Genomic DNA, 24,085 nt, shown 5'->3' on the forward strand with positions numbered 1-24,085 from the left:
CGTTGCCGGCGCGGCATGATTTTGCTTCTGTATAAGCTATACACAGAGCTATACTAATAAACCGAGATGTTGAATGTACTATTTTTAAGTTTCGCCATAATCTACAATTTCCAACGTCGTCATCCGCATCGTCGGCCTGGGCTGGACGTGGTTCCGCAAGACTTCCTGGACTTATACTCACTCGCTCATCGTCGTCTCGGGCGCGTTTGCAACGTCGGCGGTCTTCCCGGGCGACAAGCTCATCAACAGGTGAATCCAACTTCACAAGGCCTTTCTGGTGGCCATCATCCAGCTGCTCATCCCTGGCGACGATGCCCTCGATCAACTGTTCAAGACGGCCGGTGCATCCCTCACGAACATTGTCAACCTGCTGGCAACGTTGGCTCGTTTTCTCCTCCTCGTCTTTGCCATTGCCTTGACGCATCTCTTCAAACTCGCTCGATTCGGCTTGGCCAGCTCAGCGCTTGATGAAGGCGACAACACGGTCTACTGCGCCTCGACCACTAACTCATCCGCCGCCACCGCCCCTTCAGTAACGAGGAACCCGGCGCCGCCGCTCTCGTAGACGTCGTCATCGTCCGCCCAAGCCACCTGGGCCACGGTGTCAGCCGTCCCCGCGCGAGCAACAAGGCCCTTCAAGTTCCGCCCATCACACAGCACACGCACGTCGTACGGGGCGTCAACCGCCCAGTCCATCGATACGTATTCTAGAACCTTCCTCTTCTCATCTCGCACCTTAACTAGTGCCACCCTTCTTCCCTTCCCAGCCTCGCCCAGGAGAAACACCAGCCCGTACCACCTGCGCAGGCCCTGCACGCGCACAATCACACCACACGGCCCGCCCGCCAACACGCGAAAGCCGCGGACTTTGGCATCATAGCGGGCCCAATCACGCGTCCCGACACTCAACAACCCCTCGCCGCGATCCTGCGCCAGCCGGAAAGTCGGCCCTGTCCGGAAGTGGAAATTGTCCACGGACCGGACAAACATGCGCTGGAAGTAGGTCAGCGGCTCCTCGGTGTGCCGCGGCAGCTTGAGGGTCAGCTGCGGCCTGCCCTCCCAGGAGAGGCGGTCGAGCCTGGCTGTGCCGGCCCCGTTGGCGGCGCTGGGCGGGGTGTCGGCGTCCAGGATGGGTGTGAGGGCCACGCCCACAGCGAAAATGGGCCGGGTGCCGTCGAGCAGTCCGGAGGTAGGGATGGTGTACTCGAGCACGAGCGGCGATTCGGAGTCCTCGCCCATCCGCGCAGGGTTGAGATCCGTGGCAGGGCCTCTGAGAGTGAGCACGGTGTCGTCGTGGTTGTAGGCCTTGATGCTAATCTGGCAGGAGACAGGAAACCGGCACTCGTCCGCGTCGGCGCGGAGGACGGCCCTGACGGTCTGGCCCGGGTACAAGAGGGGCGTGGATGTGAGGGAGTACCTTTCGCCAGACGTTGGCAGATAGAGCGGGTGGAACGTGTCGGTCATGATGGCGATGGGGTCACTTGTTGGGGTGAGGCCGGTCAGCCTGATGGCCAGGCTGGTCCTGCCACGACAGTCGTGGCTTTGGGTGACAGTGGCAGCCTTTGCAGGGTGAGCGGTGAAGCCCTGGACGCTGCCTGGCAGAGTGAAGTGGTATTGTGCTCCGTTCTTCGGGAGGGTGAGCGGTTTGTGGCCTGCGAGTCTATGCCCGAGGTTCGCGGTGTCATAGGCGAGCCGGGCTGCATTGTTGATCGAGTAGCCTCCGTTGGCACTAGAGATTAACACTCGGTCGGCAAGGGGTCCTCGCCAGTCCGGTCCGCCCTCAAAGCATGGCAAGCCGTGCATGATGGCGACGAGACATGCTAAGTTGCCAGAGTTGCAGTCTGTATCCCAGCCGCATGTGTTGACAATGTGCATGGCCTCGTGGAAGTCGTTGCCTGCGTAGAGCAGAGCCATGATCATGATGGCGTGGTTGGGGATGACGTGGACGATGCCGTCAAACTGGTCGTACCCGTATTTGTCGTCAATACGCTGCCTCGTCGCCGGCCAGGCCTTGTCGAGTGTCACCCATTCGCGCACGTCTTGGATCAGCGTCTCAATCAGGGAGCCTTTTCGTTCCTTGCGGATGATTCTCAGCCCTGTGTCAATCAGATGGTCGACGTCCTTGGAGACGAACGCCTCTGATTCCATGGCGGCCCACATCATGGCAGCGAGGACGCTCTCGCCGTCATGGCTGACCAAGGCGGCTGCCTTGGCGAGCTTTGCCGCGAGCTCAGGCTGTCCCGGGCAAAGCATGGCCCAGCCATCGATAAAGATCTGGGCGCCAATCTGCTCGGCGACCGTCTTGCCGTTTGTCTCGATACTGCCGCTATCGGGTGCTTTGATGTCATTCTTCAGGTTGAGGAAGACGGTGTGCTCCGTGGATATGCCTCTGCCTCCCCACCAAAAGACGGTCTGCTTCTCGATGACGTTGTTGAGCCAGGTCTTGCCAATCTGCTCCGAGGTGATATCGTTGGAGATGCCGTGCTCTGCGAGGGCCCGGATGAAGGTGAAGGTGCCGGAGACGTCGTCGTCAGTGACGACGGGTGGTCGCTGGGCGAAGCCGGGGAACTGGGTGTGGACGTAGTGGCGGATGCTGCCCAGCTCCGCGACGATGCCAGAGTACGTCCAGCCCTCGAACGGCCGGCCGAGGTAGACGCCGATGAGCTTGCCGAGCACACCAGCGTACACGCGCTCCAGGTAGTCGGCGGGCATATTGGTGTGGATTAGCATCTTTAGAGACTGTCTTCAAGAGCAAGGGGACAATGAAGCCAAAGTAAACAATCTCGCCCTCAAACGTCGGGCAGTCCAAGTGTCCAGCACATGGTGAGATGTCATTTACCCCGCACTATGCTGCTGTGGCATGCAAGCCAGATATGGACCTGTTCGACTTGTTCTCCAGCGTCCCCAAACATATTAGCTACAAAATGTGAGAAACCTTGCCAGAATCTCCGAAGACAGTGCATGCAAACTAGATGTTGGAAGGTCACAGATTTGGGAGGATGGACTGACGTTGAAATCGACCAGGGGTCTGACGGCCCGGAAAGCTTATCTTCCTCCACATATGGGCTTGGGCCGTTCCGTCCCCGGCGCCAAACACGCGACACGGTGCGCTAACGGAAGTTGACCCACTGTAACCGTGGTGGAAACGGAAGCGTCCGGAGCTTGACCTCTTCCGAGATCAACACCGCCAGGTGCGGGCACTAGCTCGGAGAAACCAATTATTTTGGCACTTATTCCAGCTGGGTTGACGTTGAATGGCAGGTTCGATGAGTCAGTCAGTAGCCACACAATTATGACACACAGAATCACTCTTTCAACTGATCACAACTAATCAAACGGAATTGATCAACTTGGCTACGGCCTGCCAAACTTCCAGCCCTGAGGCGTAGGGGTTAGGCGCACACTGACCGCCTTCGACAATTCCTCGATCGTAGACAGACTGCAGTCGCCTTGTGCGCTCGGCTCGATACGTGCGTCCGAACTCTGCCCAATGAGGAAGAACGGCAGGATAGAAGACTTCCAAATGACGTCCTTGCGGGTGCTGATGAGGGTAATCACAAACAGCACCAGCGATGCACACACCAGTGAAGCGTGGATGACGATCCACGGCCACAGAATAACGATGTAGACCTCTGAGCTCTGCACTTCGCCCGTGGCAACTCTGCCATTGCAGATGTCACCCGAGCTACGTGCGTTGGCGGAGAGAGTGACGGCCAAAGAATTCATAGTCTCCTCGATGTCCGCGGTCTGCCCGCTCCCGTACAGCGCCTGCAGAGTATCGGCGTTGCCCTCCCACGATACCGGGATGCCACCCACGTGAGTCCACGAGCCCTCGCCCGTCACATACTGCCCTATGCTGTAAGCCAGGGCAGCACCGTTGGCTGCTTCCACCTGCACGGCACAACCGTCGCCTTCTTCATAAGGAGGGTTCTTCACAACGCCGCCAGGCTGGTAGCAGGTTTCTGGCACGACGTAGACCTCCCGGCCGGGGACCCAATGTACATCCCCGCCGATGGGCCAGGAGTCTTCTGCCGTCTCGGAAAGCCTGTCTGAAGTGGCGATCGGCACAGATGTCAGCCGGCCTCCCTGGACTGACGTGTTGTACGCTGTGACACAGAATGACATGGAGCATTCGACGGCAGCAATGTGCGGGTTGGGGTCGTCTTGCATGTTACCGACTATGGCCGTGAGGTTCATGAATGGCGTTTTTGATGCAAATGAGGAGTGCATCAAGTTAACATCACTCCTCGCAGTGAGTACTTTTGGTAAGTCGTTGTCGGTCTCCATTCCAGATGGGAGGCTGTATTTGCAGAAGGCTCCCCGTATGCATTCTTCCGGGGGTGCGAGTGAACCGTTGATGTTTTGGAATACAGTATTTGGTTCAAATATAGAACTTCCATCGGTCTCGTTCGTACTCTCAGTCGTGGCGTCTGATGACCATACTTCGAGCATATCAGAGATGTCGGCGCATTGACTACATATCTCCAACGTCTAGTAAATGGGAAACGTGCAATTGCCCGAGTCGCAGGTGAAAGATGTGTCCTTCGCACTTGGCCTCTGAAAGATCGCTTCGAAAAGAGATCCTACGGCTGCTGAAGAAACCGTCATATTGGGATATATGCCTGAGGCATCATGGTACTGGCCACTCTCACAGACCGGAACCGATGCTGTGCCCATAGTTGATGACATTCGGTCCTGGAGTTGTACTAGCTCTTGGGCGGCTGGTCCCAATGCGAAGGAGAGCAGAAAGATAAGCGAGGCGAAAGTTGCAAGGTACCTATATGGTTTTCCAGCGTCAGAAGGCGGGTCCTTCGAGGATAAAACAGCGAGCAAAGTGGAGGAGACCTTCCTACCAAGAATGAAAAGAAATCATCAGGCGAAAGGCGCCCCATCCTCCCCGACTTGCTCCGTCAAAAATAGACATTTCACTCAGTGGCCTTGCCCGCTCCTGAAACTACTTCCATTTTAGCTGCGAAACCACTTCCGCTGTGATTATGACAATAGCCCCCTTCATGAACTCAACGACTAAAGACACGATGGTGGTCAAGTTGACGCTATATGGCCATGACGAGAGTGGGCGTTGGTCGTACACAGCTAGTACGGACACAAGAGCGGCAAGCATTCCTGTTGCGGCCACACAGCATAAGACCTCGAACACCCACAGCCGTAGAAAAGGCGTCGACTTAACCTTAGTGGACACTTTTGTAGGCCTTGGCTGTTTCGTCGACGAAGCTTGTACTCCACCAGGTCTTTGTACAGTTCTCGATGGCTGGTGGCCCTGATTTGAACACAGTGAGCTTCACACAGCGGTAAGAAACGCGAAGATGATTGCTTACATGAGATCTTTGTAAGAAGGCATCCCTCTCATGTGGCCCATGTGGGGTTCCGTTGGTGTCATTTCCAGGCATTCTGTCCATGAGTAAGCTCACAGGCTTGAGACACGTACTGAAAGAGTTTCAGCACTTCCGAAAGGGAGTTAGTTGAAGGGTTCATTTTTTTTAAAAGTGGAAATTCTTTTGGCACTTTTTGGCCCCTTAGCTTGTATCACACAGCTTTTGAGTGTGCTGAAAGCAACACCAACCAAGACACTTTGCCAAGAAACGTGTGCCTTGCTGCCTGCATAAGCTGAAATTTCCAAGGTCCTTCGTCGGCTTGTGGAACGTTACTAGGGCATACTCACCCGGAAGGATTTGGTCATACATGTTTCAGAAGATCGCAAGCTGTTCCGCCCTGTGCTGCTGGACTGGCATATTCTGACCCGGCAAAGCATATCTAGGTAGTTGACTTCCAAAGAATAGCCGCTAGGGCCGCAAACACGTTGATGGTGATGGTAACAGTCAGTATCAATCAGTTGCGTTCTGCGTCAAGCAGGTCTTCAAATTCTGGAGTGATACACTTGTGTATTTTAATATTTGAGTAGACACGCGAGAGCCTTAGAACACATGTTCACGGGGCCAAAGCTCGTCTCATACTGTTCAGACTCGGTCTTCCAACCTGTTCTGTTGAGTTACTTGGTACATAGCCTCCAGAAAGATATTAAAAAGATGAAGTGGCCCCCGTACCCACAAGAGTGCGGCGTCTTTAAACTCTGCCTCTGTCCCTCTGGGTTGGCCCTCTGAGCCCTCTGGCTGCACTTAACCCTTGTAGCTGCAAATCAGCCCTCCCGTCATAAAGATTACCAATAATACTTGCTGCCCATACCAAACTTCCTCTGCATGATATTGATCTTTGCTCATTACTTGATTAATTTCACTCCGTTTCTTTGACTTCATTTCGAAATATCAGACGATGACTCAACTTCCAGGTAAAGCAAGGCCAGCTTGCTTTCAAAAGTCCCGATTTGTTCCATGGAACAGCTTCACAATTTACGCCACTGCGACTGGGCGGGCTTGATCTTGGCCCAGGTCATGCGATGATCGCATCGTCGCCTCTCCTCCACCGATGGCATTCTCCTCCAGACATAATCCTACCTCTTCCGCCACAGCCGACTTGGGCCGATTTTGCTTCGCCGACAGCGCGTGAGGGCTTTCTGTTGCCTTGGTTCTCACCTCTGATCCGTCAACAGAGGATCTCCTCTGCAGTCTCTCATGAAGGCCAAAGCGGGTATGAACGCTCGGCACGATTGCGGACTTGATTGCTTCGGCCTCTCCCGATTCGACAAGAGACCGAAGTGCTGCGACTGCGTGGCCGGGATCTACCACTTCGTCGTCCCCCTTCTCAAATGAGAACCTCTTTCTGAGTGGCAGCCGCTCCTCCTGGCTTTGTTTCTGCCGATGCGATTCCTCACCGCGTGATGGTTGGAGGGCCAACTTGCATGGCCCCGTACCTGCATTCGATCGCATTCTGGGCTTTTCGGTGCGTTTATGCAGAGCTCGGGTGTAGTCCGCATACGGCGACTCAACCTTGGGCGCGGCAACTCTTTTTGCGGTCTGCTTAGGCTTCCCCTCCTCCTCCGCCTTCTTCTCCTCGTCGTTTCCCATAGACTCGTACCCAGAATCATCGGTCTCGTTTCGAGGAAGTCGGACAGCATCGTCCTCGAGGGAGGCAATAGCCCTCTGCAGGTCCTGGTTCACCAGCCCGTCGCAGAAGCGATTCTTGAACTGCAGCGCCATGATCTCGAGGTCGAGCTTCACGGCGTGCCGGCCTTCGGCGTCGGAGATTTCACCGAGTGAGGCTAGCACGGAGGAGATGGACTGCAAGAGCGGGTCCACTGCCTGGGTGACGACGCGGTTACACCTTTTCCTGCCGGGTGTGTGCTTTTCGGAAGCGCCTGTGGCTGCGATAGTCGTCTTGGGGCTGGTGGGACCGCGAGGCTGCTCTTCCATCATCAAGAACATCCTGGCCTCGTGTACACTGATGTCCATTTGGGCCGGGAAGAGGCTCTCATGTTGCGCGTCGCGTGCCTTGACTCCACTCGGCCTTGCACGCATAGCAGTGTCCCAGTATTCTTTGACCTCGATGTCGGTGCGGCAAAGATATGGGTCGAAGAGCATCGGCGGCTCGAGGTGTTCGACACCATCGGCGGATAGTTCCACGATGGGTTGCGGTTCTGTGGCCTCCGGGGCTGTGTTGTCTTCCTCTTCTCTTTCTTCATGTTCCTGTACGTGCTCCAGCTGTGGACGAGGACGCCTGAGCCCTTGCACATCAGCATAAGGGACACCATTCTTGAACGCAAAGTTTCCCTCTTCGGCATCATCTTTGGGCAATGCCGCTGTGGGCTTTGTCGCCCCGTCGCTGGAGTCATCATCACTGACTGCATTCATCTCCTGGGTGTTGGTATCACAACGCCCAATGCTTTCTGGTGACCAGTACTGGCGCCGGTACGTGGGATCCTTCACATCATCGGCGTTCTCGGGCGTCATGCGCTCCATGTACAGCAGCTTGAACTCTTTTGGCTTTCCCAGGCCTGTCAGTGCGCTGTCCGAGGAAACACCGTCGTGAGATGCCTTTCGCAGCAGTTTTCTGGGCTTCCTAAGCCCAAGCATCGCGTTGACCCAGCGATGTTTTGGGGCAGGTCTGGTTGGCGCCAAGGCCGAAACATCAGCACTCTCCTCTGGTGGCGGTGTTGAGACATTTGCAGCTCGAGGCTGTCGTGGCTGGGCTCTTGTCCCACCCAACATGCGGGAGAGTCGCCGCCTCACTGGTGACTTTGGCTCCGGTGACGTTGTCGGGGAAGCTTCATCGTCGGCGTCCCCGGTGGTGCTTGTCTCAGAGCTGGACGCTGGACAACTGTCCACTGTCGATGCAGGTTCCGGCAAATAAACTATCTTGCTTGTATCGGCTTCATATCTTAGCTGCTGCGTGAACTTGACCTTCAGCGGTGACGCGCCGTTGAGGGTGTGGTTCCTCCTGAGCGGTGGCGCAGACTCCGGCACGGGATAATCATTAGGTCCTGATCCATCCAGCTCGTGCAGGCCTGGCGTGGCTCTTGGTTGAGGAACAGAGAAGTCGGGGAGATTATCGCCGAGGACGGTGGATAGCAAGCTGGGATGAGCAATGATGTACTCTACCTCGTTCTTGGGGTGCTTGTAGTCGAAACAGGCCGGTATCTGTGACTGGTAGACCTCGGCGTGCATCCAGTCGCCCTTCATCTCGTATATCATGACGAGCAGGCCCTGTGTCTGAGCGTAGTCCTCGGCGTGGATCTTCTCCCTCTTCAGCAGCTTCTTCTTGGCGAGCAGTGCCTCCCGGCAGACAGTCAGGGCTCTGTCGAAACGGTAGAGCGACAGGTGGACCAGAGCCATGGAGTGAAGCAAGTTGCAGACGACAGCATCCACGGCTGCCTTATTCTTCGCCAATCCGGTGATTATAGGCTCGGCCATCTCCCAACGCCGCTGGAGGAGGTAGCACAGCGCGAGCTGCACCTGGAGGTCGCAGAAGCCCTCATTGTCAGACTTGCTGCCGACCTCGCGCTTCATAGCCTCCTGTAGGAACTCTATTGCCTTGTCAAAATCACGCTCCTTGATGCGGTCTTTGGCAAGCTCCTCGAGGCCGTCGAGAAACAGTCGCTCAAACTCGGCGTCTTCATCTTCGTCGTCCTCGACAGTGACTGCAGCAACTGATCCCGGTACCGTGACGGTCTCGACCGCCCCGGAAAAGGATAGCGACCTGGGGCTTAGTGTGGCTGCCGGGCGGCGGGGAGAACGCGACCCTCTCCGCGCCCGAGTGATATGCTCTCCCGACGGCGAGAAGCTTGGGCTTGCCAACCCCGACGATAGCGATCTGCGATGGCGGCGCCCCTCGCGGACGTATTCCTCGACGCGCTCCCTCCTGAAAGAGGGCAGATCGCCCATCAGGCTCACGTCAATGTCTGCTCCCGGGTAAGCCTGCCACGGCGCCCCGCCGCGGGAGCCGTCGCGGATGGTACTTGCCGTGGAGCTCGCGGCGCCGTGGAAGTGCCTTGCTGCCTGGGCCAGATTTCTGAGATTCCGGGCCACGCGCGCGTCTGAGTGGTCGGCGGGCCGGTGGGTGAAGCCCCCTACGGGACGGATGGATGCTCGCAGGGCCTCCTCTATGGACGACTTGAGGCGGTCTAGCTCAAACAGGATGGCTTCCTGCGAGGCATGATTCCTCAGCGACAGGGAGACGTTGATGGTCTGGAGCATAGTCTGGAGCGCCCAGTTCGACTTGTGCACTTTGTCCCTAAAGGCCGCTAGGTCGCTGCCGTACACGTTTAGGTTCACCACGGCCTTTACCCGCCACGCCCATGGCTTCACTCGCACCGTCTCCTTGATCTTCTGCACCAGGACCCCGAGTGAGTTCAAGGTGACGTGGCAGTCGTCTAGGGCGAGCTCGCACTGCTTCCATAGGTCGTCTTCAACAAGAGCCAGGTCAAGCGCGTTACGCCCCTTGAGCGTGCGGTCTATGGCCTCGAGGCCTGAAGTCAGGCTTTCTAGCTCTTCGCATAGGCTCGTGATGCGGGTCTCGGCTCCGCGGCACTGGGTGATAAAGCCGCACAGTGAGCTTGTGATCTGGTACTTGGTCAGCAATCATGCCTAGTGACGATATAGGACTACAAAATGCAGAACTGAGTATGCCTAGGCTTTTGTTTATGGGTGGTAAGATGTTCATTGCCCCGGGAAGACTTACGGAGCCGGCTGCCTGGATTAGGGTGATCGCAGAAGTGGTGATTGATAGCGGATCCATGTCGGAAATCCGCCCGTTTTAAGGACGCCCAGCTTCGAGTTCACGGGGCACAACAATAACACTGAGCTTGATCAATTGAGGCTTAAAATTTTGACGACGATTCACGGCAATCTTGGACGAGATCTTGGGATATCAGATCGGATTCGAAACGAAACAATCGAGTTGCAGTCGATGTCAGCTAGCTGGCGACTGCGAAAGCCTGATTGTCCCTGGCCCTCGCTGCGCATTCCCGCGCCGACAGGATTGCAGGCGCAGGCATTCTTCGTTGTTACATTGGGGCTTAGCAGACGCACACCGAGAAACTCGCTGGGCTCATTGCTGGGCTTATCGCTCCGTTACTGGGGCTAAGGCGCTCACAGCTGAACATCCTAACAGATCTGGGAGGGCGTGCCTGCATTAGTCGCTGTAAGTGCTGACTCCCCTACGATGCATGATTGGGGGGCTGAGCAGGAGTGGCTTGAACCACTCCTCGTCATTGGATTCACCCACGACGAATGAGCGGACCGGGTGGCAGATGTAGAAAAAAGTGAACAAAGCAATTCAGGAGGGAACCGGCCATTGAGACAAATACATGGCTGCGCCTGCTCCAGATTGGCTATTGATGATTCGTTTCTTCTCAAAATTGATAGTAAGGGTCATTTCTCCCATTTGCGCTTAGGTAAGTGGGTCATGTGTTTATAAGGTGAACATAAAAGATTTGGAGAGACTTCCGCCAGAAAGATGACAAGCGAGCTTAAATGGCAGGTTGCGTAACGCAATGTTTCATCGCCGGCAGCTCGCCGTCCCCTTCGCGCCTCAGCCAAGGCGGAAGACGTTGCTTGCGGGCAGCTCCGGGCCTCCGACCCAAGTGCGTCGGGTCGCCCCCAATGACATCGTTTCTGCCGTCCATATATCAGACCAAACCCGCTGTGCCCACTGGCAGTCAGTGAACAAGCTGGGGACGGGTAGAGGCGTGCTGATAGGCCGTAGCAATGACGGGATCGCTCTCGGCTGATACAGGTCATGTTTCTTGCGACGGTAGCGCGATCCCCTGCTGGTGTGCATGACGGGATGAAGGCTGCCGATCTCTTGGCGACACCTGGATGGTGCACTCAATAAAAAGAGGTGCCTCCGTCGCCACTCACTTACGCGAGTGCGTGTCTCGGTTTGTGAACAACAGAAGCAACAAAATACATCTAGGTCACGATGATGATCACATCCTTCAGACTCGTCGCTCTAGCCCTCGCGGTATGCCCTGGCCTGGCTATTCCGCCTCCAGAGTTTGGATTTGTGGATAGCGGCAACCACACCGAACTCAGCGTGGCTTTCACCTTCGATGGGAACACGACTGTGGTTCAAGAGGGCCAACTCTTTGGAGGAAACAGTAAGATCGACGGCCGCGACGGAATCTGCCATGAACTGATTCCACTAACGCGCTTCCACAGTCACTAGCCAACAGCCGGCGCTGGCCGTAAATCCGGCTGCATACCAGTCCGTCGCGGACTACAATGGCAACTATGTCATCCTCATGGTGGACCCAGACGCGCCCTCGCCAGATAACCCCACCAGTCGCTTCATCCTGCACTGGCTGGCCGCAAACGTGACCCAAGGCACCGAGGCGCAGGCGCCTCTAACCGGCCAACGCGCCCTCACGAACAACACACCAGCCCTGGTCCCCTACCGCCCGCCCATGCCCCCCACCAACTCCAGCGCGCACCGCTACATCATCTACGCCTTCGCGCAGCCCGACAACTTCGCCATCCCGCAGTCGTTCAGCGGCTTCAGCGACCAGAACCGCTCCATGTTCAGCCTCGACCGCTTCATCTCCGAGGCCCGGCTCGACCGCCCCGCGGCCGGCGAGTTCTGGTACGTGAGCCGCGAGCCGGAGGTCCCGGGGACCTTTGTCGCGCTCGCTGGGGGCGCGTACCCCGGTGGCAACGGCGCTGCCGTCTTCTCGTCGGGCTCGGCTAGCACGACGGCCACGGCGACTTCGTCTGCGGATGGTACCTCGAGCACGGGGGGCACAGACAGTACGGGGACGTCAGATGCGAACATGGTCGCAGTGGCTTCGTTCTCGGGTCTCCTAACTTGGGTCGTCGGTGCTGGAGGGCTTCTGGGCTTGGCTTTGCTTCTTTGATATGCTTGAGAAGTGCGACTTGTGGACCTGGGGCAAAGAGCTTTCGATCGATTCGGCTGTTGTGTCAACGTATCAGCGGGTCACAGCCTCGCTCTAATGGTTACAAATAAGCATAAATGCCTGCTTCCAGAAAGGCTTTCCGTCCCGGGCATAGTTGAGGTACTCGGCTATGATATGAGATCGGTTTGTCGAGGCGGCAATCCTGGTCGGAGCCGAGAGAGGGTAGGAAACCTCCCGCGGGTCAAGCCAACTAATGGACCTTAAGATGCTGCTTTGGAAGTACTTTCGTCTTGTATCATTTTCAATTGGATAATATCTTGTTACTTGCCTTTAGGAAAACCTTTCCACTTGCCTGGAGACTGTACATTCGACACTTCGGACTGTTGATGTATCCTCGTTCCGGTCAACCGAGGGAGCTCCATTCTCGCCTTATTCAAGCTGCGTCAAGACCTATGGAACGAAGCCTTCACAGCACGCTTTTTACAATGTGAACCATTTTCCCTGAATGTACAATGCTGAATCTGAATGTTTTGTGAAGTAGTTCTATGGTTTGGAGAACACCTGGCGCGCAGTTATAAACCTATTCCGCGCACACTTCTAAGCACGTCAGGTGATTATGGCTGACTGGGGACCTTGAGGGAATCAAGAGAATCCTTAGCGTCTGTGATAGGAAGTTTGTAGCCACGTAGTCGACATACAACAGTGATTACATTGGCGAACCCCCAAGATGTAGTTCAAGCAGCCACAATGGACGCCGCGAGAAAATATCTAGACGCTTCGAGTTTTCATGTATCTCTCTCACTTAGGAAAGACCAAACGTACAAATCCCTAGGCCTACCACGAACAGTCATTACTCAGCCATATAGTCTGTCCTCGCTACACTCGCATGCTTTGCGCTCCACCAGCTTCACTGACCTGCAGTGTGTCACATTTGCCGAGCCGTCCTGATTTCTTGTCGTTGTCGCCACCAATCTCCCAGTCTTGTTCAAGATAAGGTCGTATGTTCCTCCAATGTTCCCCTCCCAGCTGTAGTCCGTCTCCCCCTTCAGAGTTGCTCTGCACACACTGCCCTCGAACTTCACATGCTTGTGTATATCCATTTCCGAATTTCTCATCCCGTAGGTTTCCCCTATGAACGTGCACCTGGCCGACGTGGCAAGCACGCTCAGGAGACCACCTTCTGAGTGGGCTGCTATTGTGTCCGGGAAGTGTCGGTTCTCAGCTATGCTTGTAGTTGCTGGCAACCAGGACTGGTTTTTTCCTTCATTGCCGACCCCAAGTGCCATGCACTCAGCCCCTATGTGGCCTCCCTCCAACAGTAATTTCAAGCACTTGTCCAGAGACCAGTTCTTCGGCATCATCGGCACCTTGCTATTCACCAGCGCAGCCACGCCGTTCACCATGTCTCCGGGAAATTGGCATTTTCTCTTCATAGCCCGCCCAATTAGCATGGCCAATGGCATCTTCACCCCTCTCGTGTCTGCAGAGACACCACATTCATCACATCTCTCACGGATTCTTCCAAATTCACCCAATGAGTCCACCACTGCGTCCTGGCCGACTGCCCGCACCCTGTATGCTTAATCGCAGTACATCCTTCGCAAAGAAGCTGATATGGACGATGCCGCCCCCAATTCCAATACATCCCATCCTTTCGCTTCACCTCTAAAGAACACCTGGGCGTCCCCAGCTAACATAGCCTCCTGCATCGTCCACACTCTTGTGTGCCATTGGCTATGCTCCCATGCGGCAACTGCTGGTGCCCACCTCTCAATCTCTTCCTTTGCATGAATAGCCTCCGGGGATGGCCTTGACATACACCCACCGCCATGCTCTCCCACGAGCACAACCACCTGTCTTGCTCGCTCATATATTGCGTCCATTTTCGACACCCAAAATCGCACATCATCTGCACCCGATTGTCTGATGGACCACCGATCGCACCAGATCCGCCGTGAAGGAAGGGCACCGTGGCACAGCATCAACTGTTCTGTCAACTGTCCATCGTGCCACTGCTGCCACACGTATGACAAGCATACGTAATCTCCCCCACTATACATCTCCATCCTGCCAGTGTCCATGTTCATCACTATAACTCCAACGCTAGCTCGTTCCTGCCTGTTGCAACACGTCTGCTCGGGGCTGCTGTTGAGGGCCTCTTCGAGCTTCAGTATCTCTGAGTTACTATTGTCTAGCAAGCTGCCCATGACAAGAGCTTTGGTATGCTTGTTGGGTATGCAGTCGGAAACTTGAACGCCGGCGACGTCTGCCAACATCCTGTCCACTGCTTCCCTCTGAATCCCAGGCCTAGAGCACAGCCAGTTCGTCAAACCTGTGAGCATATCTGTAGCCAGAGAGCAGGTGATGAAGCAATTAAGCAAACGATAGTTGATTGTGGTTGTTGAGGAGAGAAATCTCCCCGCTATTAAACGCTTAGAAGGAGCCTATTTATAGGTTAGCGCTAAGGTATGGGCATATAACCCTCGTACCTTTTAATACACCCTTTATCGCAAATATCATTATTTTAATAATAATAAGAAATATTTTATTTTAATAGCTAAAAATATAATTTAAATGTTTTGTTATAATTTATATTAAGACTATTATATAAACATTATTTAATGTTTATATATTTTATTTGCATTATTTTTAATTAATTATTTAAATGCCTTTTTAATAATATAAATCTTATACTTATCTTAGTTTTAATTTTATATAAGCCTTTTTAAGAGCAAGGTAAGGCAATGTTTTTATATAAATATTAATAAGATTATTTTTAAATATAATATAATAAATATTATATATTTTTTTAATTATTTTATAAATAAAGTAATAATAAATAGTGATATATTTTAATTAAGTATTAACTTTATAATTTTAAATAAAGTTTAATGTTAGCTAATTATTAATATATAAAATAGGTAAATATTTAATATGCTTAATATTTAAATCTTTTAATGCTTAAATTATTTAATAAAGATATAATAATATTAATAAATATGCTATATATTTTGCTTTATAAGTAAATTTTGCAATAATAGATTGGCGCTTTAATAATTAAGCGATTAGGCTGCCGTTAAGAAATTGCATATATTTATTAAATGCTTTTAAATTATTTAAATTGGTATTATAAGAAGCGTTAATATGTATATTAAATTAAGTATGGTAAATTAAAATAACAATATTTATTTTAAAAATTACAGGGTATAATTTAATATATGCTAAATATATTAAAGCACTTCCTTTATAATATTTAAATAATAAATTATAGGCTTTATATTAAATATTAAGAGCATTATATATGAAAATATAAAATTAAGTTTTGTTTTAATAATAAGAAAATTAATAAATTTAATAAGTAATTAATATATTATTATATTTATTGTAATATTATTAGGTTCCTTTTATTATAAAAATAAATTTAAATTTATAAGAGCTTATTTTTAATTATAATTAAATATATTAAAGCGTTTTAAAATTTATTAAGTATATTTCTTTTAAGAAATATAAATCTTATTGTTAGTTTATATAATTTTTAAGCTAAGTAGGTATTTATAAAGGTTAAAATCTTTATACTTAAAATATTATATAAGCTTATTATAAAATTTATTAATTTAAGAAGGACTTTTAATAATAAGAATATTATTAATATAAATAATAATGATAATTTAGTTTTTAATGAAAATATAAGGATTAAATATTGTTTTTATTAAATATTTAATTAATTCTTTTTTAAGAGTATTAAATTATTTATGGCTTAATTATTTAAGTTTATATAAGGTATTAAGAAGTTTTAAAATAATTTATTAATTATTAAATAATATTTAATATTTTTATAATAATTATATATAAACATTATATTTTAAATAATTATATAAGTATATTATTTTAATATTAAATTGCTAAAGCTATTAGCTTATTATAATGATAATAATAATAATTAATCTTAAATTATTATAACGTATTATAAAGTTATAAGTATTATTATAATTTATATTATGAATTTATATATATTTATAAGTAATGAGTTAAGCTTTATAATAAATAAGCTTATTAAAAGCATTAAACTTCTTTATATATACTTAGTAAGAATTAATAATATATTAATTTATAATAATAAGTATTTTAACTTATATATTTATATTTAAAAGTAATTTAAGTTTCCTTTTAATAACTTATTATTAAGCATTCTTTTTATTACTTTTTATAGCTTATATATATATATTAAGGATATTATTAATATTTATTATATTAATAAGTAATGCTTAAGTAAAGATTTAATTAAGGTAATTAGTATTAATTAATGCTAATTAAGTAAGATTTAATATAAAGTTTATATTAATTAATATTAAGTTATTAAAATTTTTAAAATATTTTATAATAATATTTATATTTTTTTTGCTTTTTATAAAGGCTAAATTTATTATTTTTATAAATTATATAATTATATAGATTTTGCCGGTTTAAGTAATTTATTAATGGATTTTATAAGTTTAAGTAATTTATTTATAGGTTTATTTATAGATTTTGCATTATTAATAAGTTTTATTAATTAAGATATTAATAATACCTTTATTTTAAGTAATATATTTTTATTTAGCTAATTAATTATTTATGCAATCTTTATTATTAAATTAAATTAAGTAATATAGCTTAATATTATAATTATAATAACTTTTTAAAGTAATATAAATAAATAAAAAATAATTTTATTTTTAATTTTAAATTTTATAAAGTATGCCTTTTTAGCTTTATTTAATAATTTTATTCTTAATTTATAAGCTTTAATAAGGATATAAAGGTATATAAGGTAAAAGTATAATTAAAAATATTTAATATTAAGCTTTTATTTATAAAGCGCTTTAAATAGCGTTATTTAATATAATAAGGTTAAGTATGATTTTTAATTTTATAAATATATTATATAAGAAATTACTTTAAGTTATAGGAATAAATAATTTTTATTATAAATTATTATATAAGCATTGATAATAATAATATATATAAACTTTTTAAGTATGCTGTTTAATTTATAATAATAAGGGGGTGATTTCTTATAAATAATTCCATGCCTTTAAAATATTATAATAATTATCTTATTTATATATTTATCCTTATTATTTAAATTAAATGTCTTAACTTTTATATGAAATTAAGTTTTAATTATATTTAAAAATTTCTTAATAATATTTAAGATATTATTTTTTTAAGTAATAAAGTAAACTTAATAAAATTAAGTATAATTATTAATAAATAAAATAAAGTATTAAGAATTTTTTAATAATTTTATTAAGAATTTGCTTAATAAATTGAATTAAATATATTTAAATAGCTATATAAATTATTATTTTAATAATAATTATAGGCGTTTTTTAATAAACTTTATAAGTTAGCATGGTTTATAATGAAAATTTATTAATTTATTTAGCATAATATCTTTATCTTTATATAAGCATTAAGTAATTAATTTTAATAAATTATTATAGCTAAAAGCTTTATGGAATTTATTATATATTATAAATATTATAAAGTTATTTTTTATTATTTAAATTTTAAAATTTTTATATTAAAACTTTATTTATAATATTTTATAAAATTTATTATTTTTTAATAATAAAAAGATATTTTTTTTATGCATTTAATTAAAACCTTTTTTAAATTATAGTTTAATTAAATAAATAAGTATTTTTTAATGCATAATTATATAAAACATTAATAAAGATGCTTTTAATAATTAATTTATTTAATAGTTATAAAAAGATTTTTATAAAGTTAATGCCTTTTATAATAAATTAATTATTACTTATAATAATAATTATACTTAAATATAATTATAAAGAGTTAAAGTCTTTTATATATTTTATTATATGCTTTAAAGTATTAAAATTAAAAATTTATAATATTAAAGTATTTATAATTATTAATAGCTTTACTATATATATTAAAATATTAATATATAATATTATTATATTTGTTTTATTATTATTAAAAATTTTAATAACTTTTTTATTTATAGCTTAGTTTATAATAGCTTATTTCTTATTCTTTTTTTATTTTTAATTAACTTTGTATTTAATAAGCTTTATATAATTAATATATAAATAGCTAATAAATATAAAATTTTATGCATAGCATTAAGTGCATTCTTTATTACTTAATGTAAAGTTAGTACTTATTAATATAGATTTTATAGCCTTTTTTATATCCTTTAATGCTAACCTTTTTTAAATAAAAGTAAAGTAGGCTTTAAATTATTTAATCTTTATATAAAAAATGATATTTATTATTTTAAGTTTAATTTTAAAAAATATTATAAGGTTTTAGCTACTTAAATTATTAATAATATTATTTATAATATTTAATAATATTATTAGGAAAAAAGAGCTTTTAACTTTATTATTTTTAAAAAGTAACTTTATTAATTTCTTAATTAATTATTTTAATATTAAAGTTTAAATATAAAGTTTTATTTAAAGGTTTTAAAAGATATTTAAATAACTTTATAAGTTAAAGCTATCTTTATATTATAAGTTTATTAATTAATAAAAAAAGTAAATAATTAAGTTATTAATATTATAGTTAAATTAATTAGCTAATATTTTTTAAGTATTAAAAGATTTTTTATATAATATAATAAATATTATAAGGCTTAAATATATTAAGCTTAAAAGTATAATAAAGGCTTAATTATTAAGCTTTTTTAATTTTATAAAAGCTATATCTTTATTTAATTATTCCTTAATATTTATAATATATTTGCTAAGGTTGGTAAATTAAAAGCTATAATTTTATATTGCCTTTTAATTTAGAAAGTTTTCCCTTTTTAAGTTTAATTTTAAAAAAAATAATAAATTAAGCTTAAAGTTAAGTATATTTAATATTTTTTAAATAATATTTATATATCTTTAAGTATATTTTAAATAATATTTACATATTTATTTATTTATAATAATTAGCATTAATTAATATGAATAAATAAATAAAAAAGAGTAAGTAGTTAAAATATTAAATAGGGTAAGAGTATTAAATTATTATAAGTTATTATTAACTATGGTAATTATTATAGGGTATAATGATAATATATAAGTAGAGGCTAATAATGTTAAAATCTTAATGATTTAGGTATAAAAATAATTATAAAAATAAGGGTATTAATATTTCCTAATATTTTAAGATATTTTAAGTAATGCTAGGCTTATAACTTAATAAAGTAATTAAGTAAATAATAATTAATTATAATTATTAAGGAGAGAAATCTCCCCGCTATTAAATGCTTAAAAGGAGCCTATTTGTAGGCTAGCGCTAGCGTATGGGCATACGACCCTCGCACCTTCCAACAGCAGGTTCCGACAGTCGTGGCTTCAAAATAATGTAGAAGGTAAATGAGGGATGTAATACTCTCCTGGTTGCACGGCTTGAATGTGACCACCACTCCTCTCGCTCCCACGAATTGCCTTGCCGTGGGCGAGTGCACAAGCAGTTTCAGAAACGTGATTCCTTGCCCATTGCGGGCACACTCTGCCGCGACTTGCAGGAGCACACTGGCATCACAATTGGCGGTATCCCATTTCATCACGCCTTCCTCAGGCGGTTCGCCTAGACTCGAACTGTAGATTTGTCTCATCCGTCTGGCCCGGCCTCTGCCGCTGATAAGCCGGCGCCATGCCACTGTGTTGCTGTCCGCACTGCGGTGCTTCGGCCGCGGCACCGTAGCCCCGTTATGTCCATTTGTGCACACGAAAATCTTTGCCACCAACATGTAGTTCTCAGCTGGACCCGGCAGCAGCGATTGTGCATCAAGTCTCGGCTCCTCGATTTCCAATGTGTTTGTCCCACTTGCAGCCATGGTTGCCTGATTGGTGCCAATGCCCCTGTCAAACCTGACTGACTCTTTACTGTCCGTGATGTGCTTCCTGCTCAGCATCGGAGGTACGAATATTGGATTAGACCATTGGACGTTCGTCGTGTGCTTGTTGTCTTGTGTTGTGGGGCAACCTCTTCCAGCGTTCGCCCTATGTTGGGTTCTCTCTCTTTCTCGCCTGCGACCATTAGAATCTTAACGGCTCCACCTCCGGCCGCTGTCTGTGGAAAACGAAGTGCAGCCCCCCCCCCTGTCGCTTTGGTTAGCTGTCCCCCCCCGCACCAAAATTTAGCTATAAACGCGGAATACGTACCAAAATTCTTAACAACCCCTTTATTAATATTAATCATATACTTAATTTAATAAAAAAAGGTTATTATAATAAATAGCTACCGCTTAATAAATATAAAGTTATAAATATTATAATTTTATTTATAATTAAACTTATTATTATTAAATAAATAGCTATAAGCTAAATTTTAATATAATTAAGCAATAATTTAATAATATTAAAAAAGAATTATAATTATAAATATTATAATGCTAAGCATATCCTTATTATTATTATTAAATATTATTAAATTAAAGTAATAAGCTTTAAAGGTATATAATATTTTTTAATATAATAAGCCCTTTAAGCATTATTAATGCTTAACCATTATTATATAAAAGCTTAAAGATTTTCTCCTTAATAAGCTAAATATATACCTTAATAAAATATAATACTTTCTTATTAAAATATATTAAATTAATATTATTATATTAATTATTATAAAAGCCCTTAAAATATATAATTAAATTAATAAATAAATATATATATTAGCTTAACAATATAATAAAAACCTTTAAAGCTATTATCTTTTTAAAATCTTTAAGCTATAATATATTATTAAGATATTTATCTTTTATAATAAATTAAGATTTAATAAACATAATAATATAAAAAAATAAGCTAAGTATTATTAAAATATACTTCTTAAATTAAGAATCTTTTTAAGCAAGGCGCTTACTTTTATTTATTATTAATAATTATAATTAGCAATCTTTTTAATATTATAATATATAAGGAGTATATAATAAAGAAGTTCTTTTTAATATAGCTTTTTAAAAAGGTTTTCCCTTAAATAAATACCTATTTAAGCCCTTAATTAATCCTTATAATAAATAATACCTTATAGCATTATAATTATATTATTTATATAATTATTAAAACAAGAAATATTTAATTAATATATTTATTGCTATACTTTCTTAATTTTAACTTAATTAAGGTATATTTTAAGAATTTAAAAAAGTATATTTAATATTAATATTAATATAAAATAAATAATTATAATAATAATAAGAAATTTATAAATTTTTAATATTTAAGTACTTTAAAGATTAGCTAGCATATAAAAGTAATTAAAAGATATTTTTATTATATATATATATTAAAGAAGAAATTTAAGGGTAATAATAATAATAAAGGATAATAAAAATATTATATAATTAAAAAAAGGGTAAAAAAAGTAATATTAATAAAAAGGAAAGAGTATTATAATAAGGTTATTTATAATAAGTTTTTTAATAATAAGGAAGTTAATAAAAAAAAGTGTTATTAAAGTAATTAAAAAAGGATAGCTAATAATTTATTATAAGAAATATACTTAATTTTCTTAATTAACTTTTTAAATACTTAAATAAATACTCTTTTTTTATATATAATTACTTTATTAACTTTTTTATTAATTATATTACTCTTTTTCTTATAAATAATGTTAATTAAATGCTTAAAATTTATTAAAAAACGCCTTAAATTTACTTTTTAATGTTAATATATTATTAATTAATATTAAAGGGCTTTTTATTTATTAAAAATTATAATTCTTATTCTATATTAGCGTTAATAACGATAGCAAGCTTTCCTTCTTTTTATTACTTTTAAAAAGCTTAAAGAAATCCTTCCTTTTCTTTAAATATAGCTTTATAAGCCTTTTAATTAATTTAACATTATTTAAGCCCTTTTTATTAAATTAAATATCCTTCTTTTAATATAAAACTTAAAGATTAATACCTTTATGCTTTATAACCTTTTATAACTTTATTAATTATCTTTTCTTTATTAATATATAAAAAGGCTTTTATAAAGCCTTAAATATAAAGTCTTTGCTAAGAACCTTTTAATTATTAAGTACTTATAATAATAATAATAAAAGCATAAGCAATTAATAATAATATATAAGATTGCTTAAAATATTATTAATGCTAATAATGTTAATAGCTTTTTAAAGCCTTTTAATAAGTATATTAATAAAGGCATTAATAATATTAACGGCGGCATTATTAAATACCTATACTTAAAGCTATAATAATATAAATAATACATAATACATAATATATAATACATAATACATAATACATAATACATAATACAAATATAAATATAAATATATAGATTTTTAATAATATAAATATAAATATAAATATATAAATTTCTAATAATATAAATATAAATATAAATACATTAATATAAATATAAATACATAATACAGTATTATAATATAAATAATATAAATATATAATATATAATATACTTTAAAATAAAAAAAGCTTAATAATTTAATAAAAAGTTAATAAATAAATTTATTAAAATTTAAATATTACTTTTATAATATTAAAATATTTTATTTATTATAATTATTAATATATATATAAATTATTTATAATATTAATATTTAAATATAATAAGTTTATAACTTTATATAACGTGGTTTACTAATAAGTGGGCAGTATTAGTGAGTGGGTACTTTTTATAATATCTGCCAACTTTTATTAATGCTAGCACTTACTTAATACATTTAATTTATTAAAAATTAATATTAATTAATGCTAATTATATTTAATTCCCTAATTTTAATTAATTTTATTAATTTAAAAAGGTTGGCATAAATGCAATATAATTAAAAGTTATTAAGGTTTATATAAGTTAACTTTTTTTTAATGCTAATTATATCTTAGTTTTTTACATTAATCTTATTTTAATCTACCTATTTAAATATTTAATGCGCTAAAAATTAATAATTATAATATATATCCTTTATTTAAAGAAGATAAAATCCTTTTAGCTATTTAAGCTATTTATAACTTTAAAAAAGCTAATTAAAAACCCTTAAAAATAATAACAGCTATATTGTAATGGGCTTAGGTTATTGCCTAAGCCTTATATAGTGTGGCTAGATAATCCAAGGGAGCTTGGATTATTATATACCTTTTGGCTTAGTTAAAAGGTTGCTGCTTTTGCAGCTTATGGGAGAAGGCGCTAGTTAGCTTGCAGCCCCTCTAGGGCTAGCTCATAACATATATATATCTTTAATATCCCTTAAACAACCCTTTAATGCAAAATAAATTAACAATGCTTTTGCAAAAAATTACGCATTAATATATATAAACTTAACTAAATTAAAAAGCAAATATTTATTTAATATATTATTAAGCAAAATGCTAAAGGATTTCTCTTATAACTCTTTAATATAAAAAATATAGCCAACCTTTTATTAACATTATATAATATTAAACTTATTAATAAGCATTAAGCTTAATATTTTATAAATATATAATTAAGCCTTAAAACTAAGTTTAATTATCCTTATAATTATTAAAGGGCCCTTTGCAAAGATTTAAAGATTATTAAGAATTAATTTAAACTTTTTTGCAATATAATAGCTAAATACTAAATTATTAATAATAACTTTTATAACTTTAATAAAACCAACTTTATAATAAGTATAATTACCTTATTAATAATTATTATATATATTAATAAGCATAAAAAAACTAAATTAATTTAGCTTAATAATTAAAAATAAATAATTATTATTAAATGCATTAATATAAGTAAATTATAAATTTTATTATTTATAATTATTTAAGGTGCTTATTACCTTATTAATTAAGCAATAAAATTAGGTTTTTTAAATAAC

General features: G+C 40.8%; 5 protein-coding genes across 5 annotated transcripts; 1 reads left to right on the forward strand and 4 right to left on the reverse strand.

Annotated features, from left to right (window-relative positions):
• Positions 1 to 486: 486 nt before the first annotated feature.
• On the reverse strand, positions 487 to 2,712 carry INS49_007230 (uncharacterized protein; the record flags this gene model as incomplete). Its single annotated transcript, XM_043167995.1, has 1 exon — positions 487 to 2,712. One exon carries the CDS (start codon positions 2,710 to 2,712, stop codon positions 487 to 489), a length of 2,226 nt encoding a protein of 741 aa, XP_043029139.1.
• A 642-nt stretch (positions 2,713 to 3,354) lies between these two features.
• Positions 3,355 to 4,452, reverse strand: INS49_007231 (uncharacterized protein; the record flags this gene model as incomplete). The annotated part of the gene is made up of 1 exon (XM_043167996.1): positions 3,355 to 4,452. One exon carries the CDS (start codon positions 4,450 to 4,452, stop codon positions 3,355 to 3,357), a length of 1,098 nt encoding a protein of 365 aa, XP_043029140.1.
• A 1,913-nt stretch (positions 4,453 to 6,365) lies between these two features.
• Positions 6,366 to 10,462, reverse strand: INS49_007232 (uncharacterized protein; the record flags this gene model as incomplete). Its single annotated transcript, XM_043167997.1, has 2 exons — positions 6,366 to 9,971; positions 10,442 to 10,462. 2 exons carry the CDS (start codon positions 10,460 to 10,462, stop codon positions 6,366 to 6,368), a joined length of 3,627 nt encoding a protein of 1,208 aa, XP_043029141.1.
• Positions 10,463 to 11,331: 869 nt separating this feature from the next.
• On the forward strand, positions 11,332 to 12,262 carry INS49_007233 (uncharacterized protein; the record flags this gene model as incomplete). The annotated part of the gene is made up of 2 exons (XM_043167998.1): positions 11,332 to 11,509; positions 11,571 to 12,262. 2 exons carry the CDS (start codon positions 11,332 to 11,334, stop codon positions 12,260 to 12,262), a joined length of 870 nt encoding a protein of 289 aa, XP_043029142.1.
• Positions 12,263 to 19,547: 7,285 nt separating this feature from the next.
• On the reverse strand, positions 19,548 to 20,108 carry INS49_007234 (uncharacterized protein; the record flags this gene model as incomplete). Its single annotated transcript, XM_043167999.1, has 1 exon — positions 19,548 to 20,108. The coding sequence occupies one exon, from the start codon at positions 20,106 to 20,108 to the stop codon at positions 19,548 to 19,550; it is 561 nt and encodes a 186-aa protein (XP_043029143.1).
• Between the last annotated feature and the right edge of the window lie 3,977 nt (positions 20,109 to 24,085).

The sequence above is a fragment of the Diaporthe citri genome (assembly GCF_014595645.1).
Source record: "Diaporthe citri strain NFHF-8-4 chromosome Unknown scaffold_2, whole genome shotgun sequence".
In the NCBI taxonomy this organism is placed as follows: Eukaryota; Fungi; Ascomycota; class Sordariomycetes; order Diaporthales; family Diaporthaceae; genus Diaporthe; species Diaporthe citri.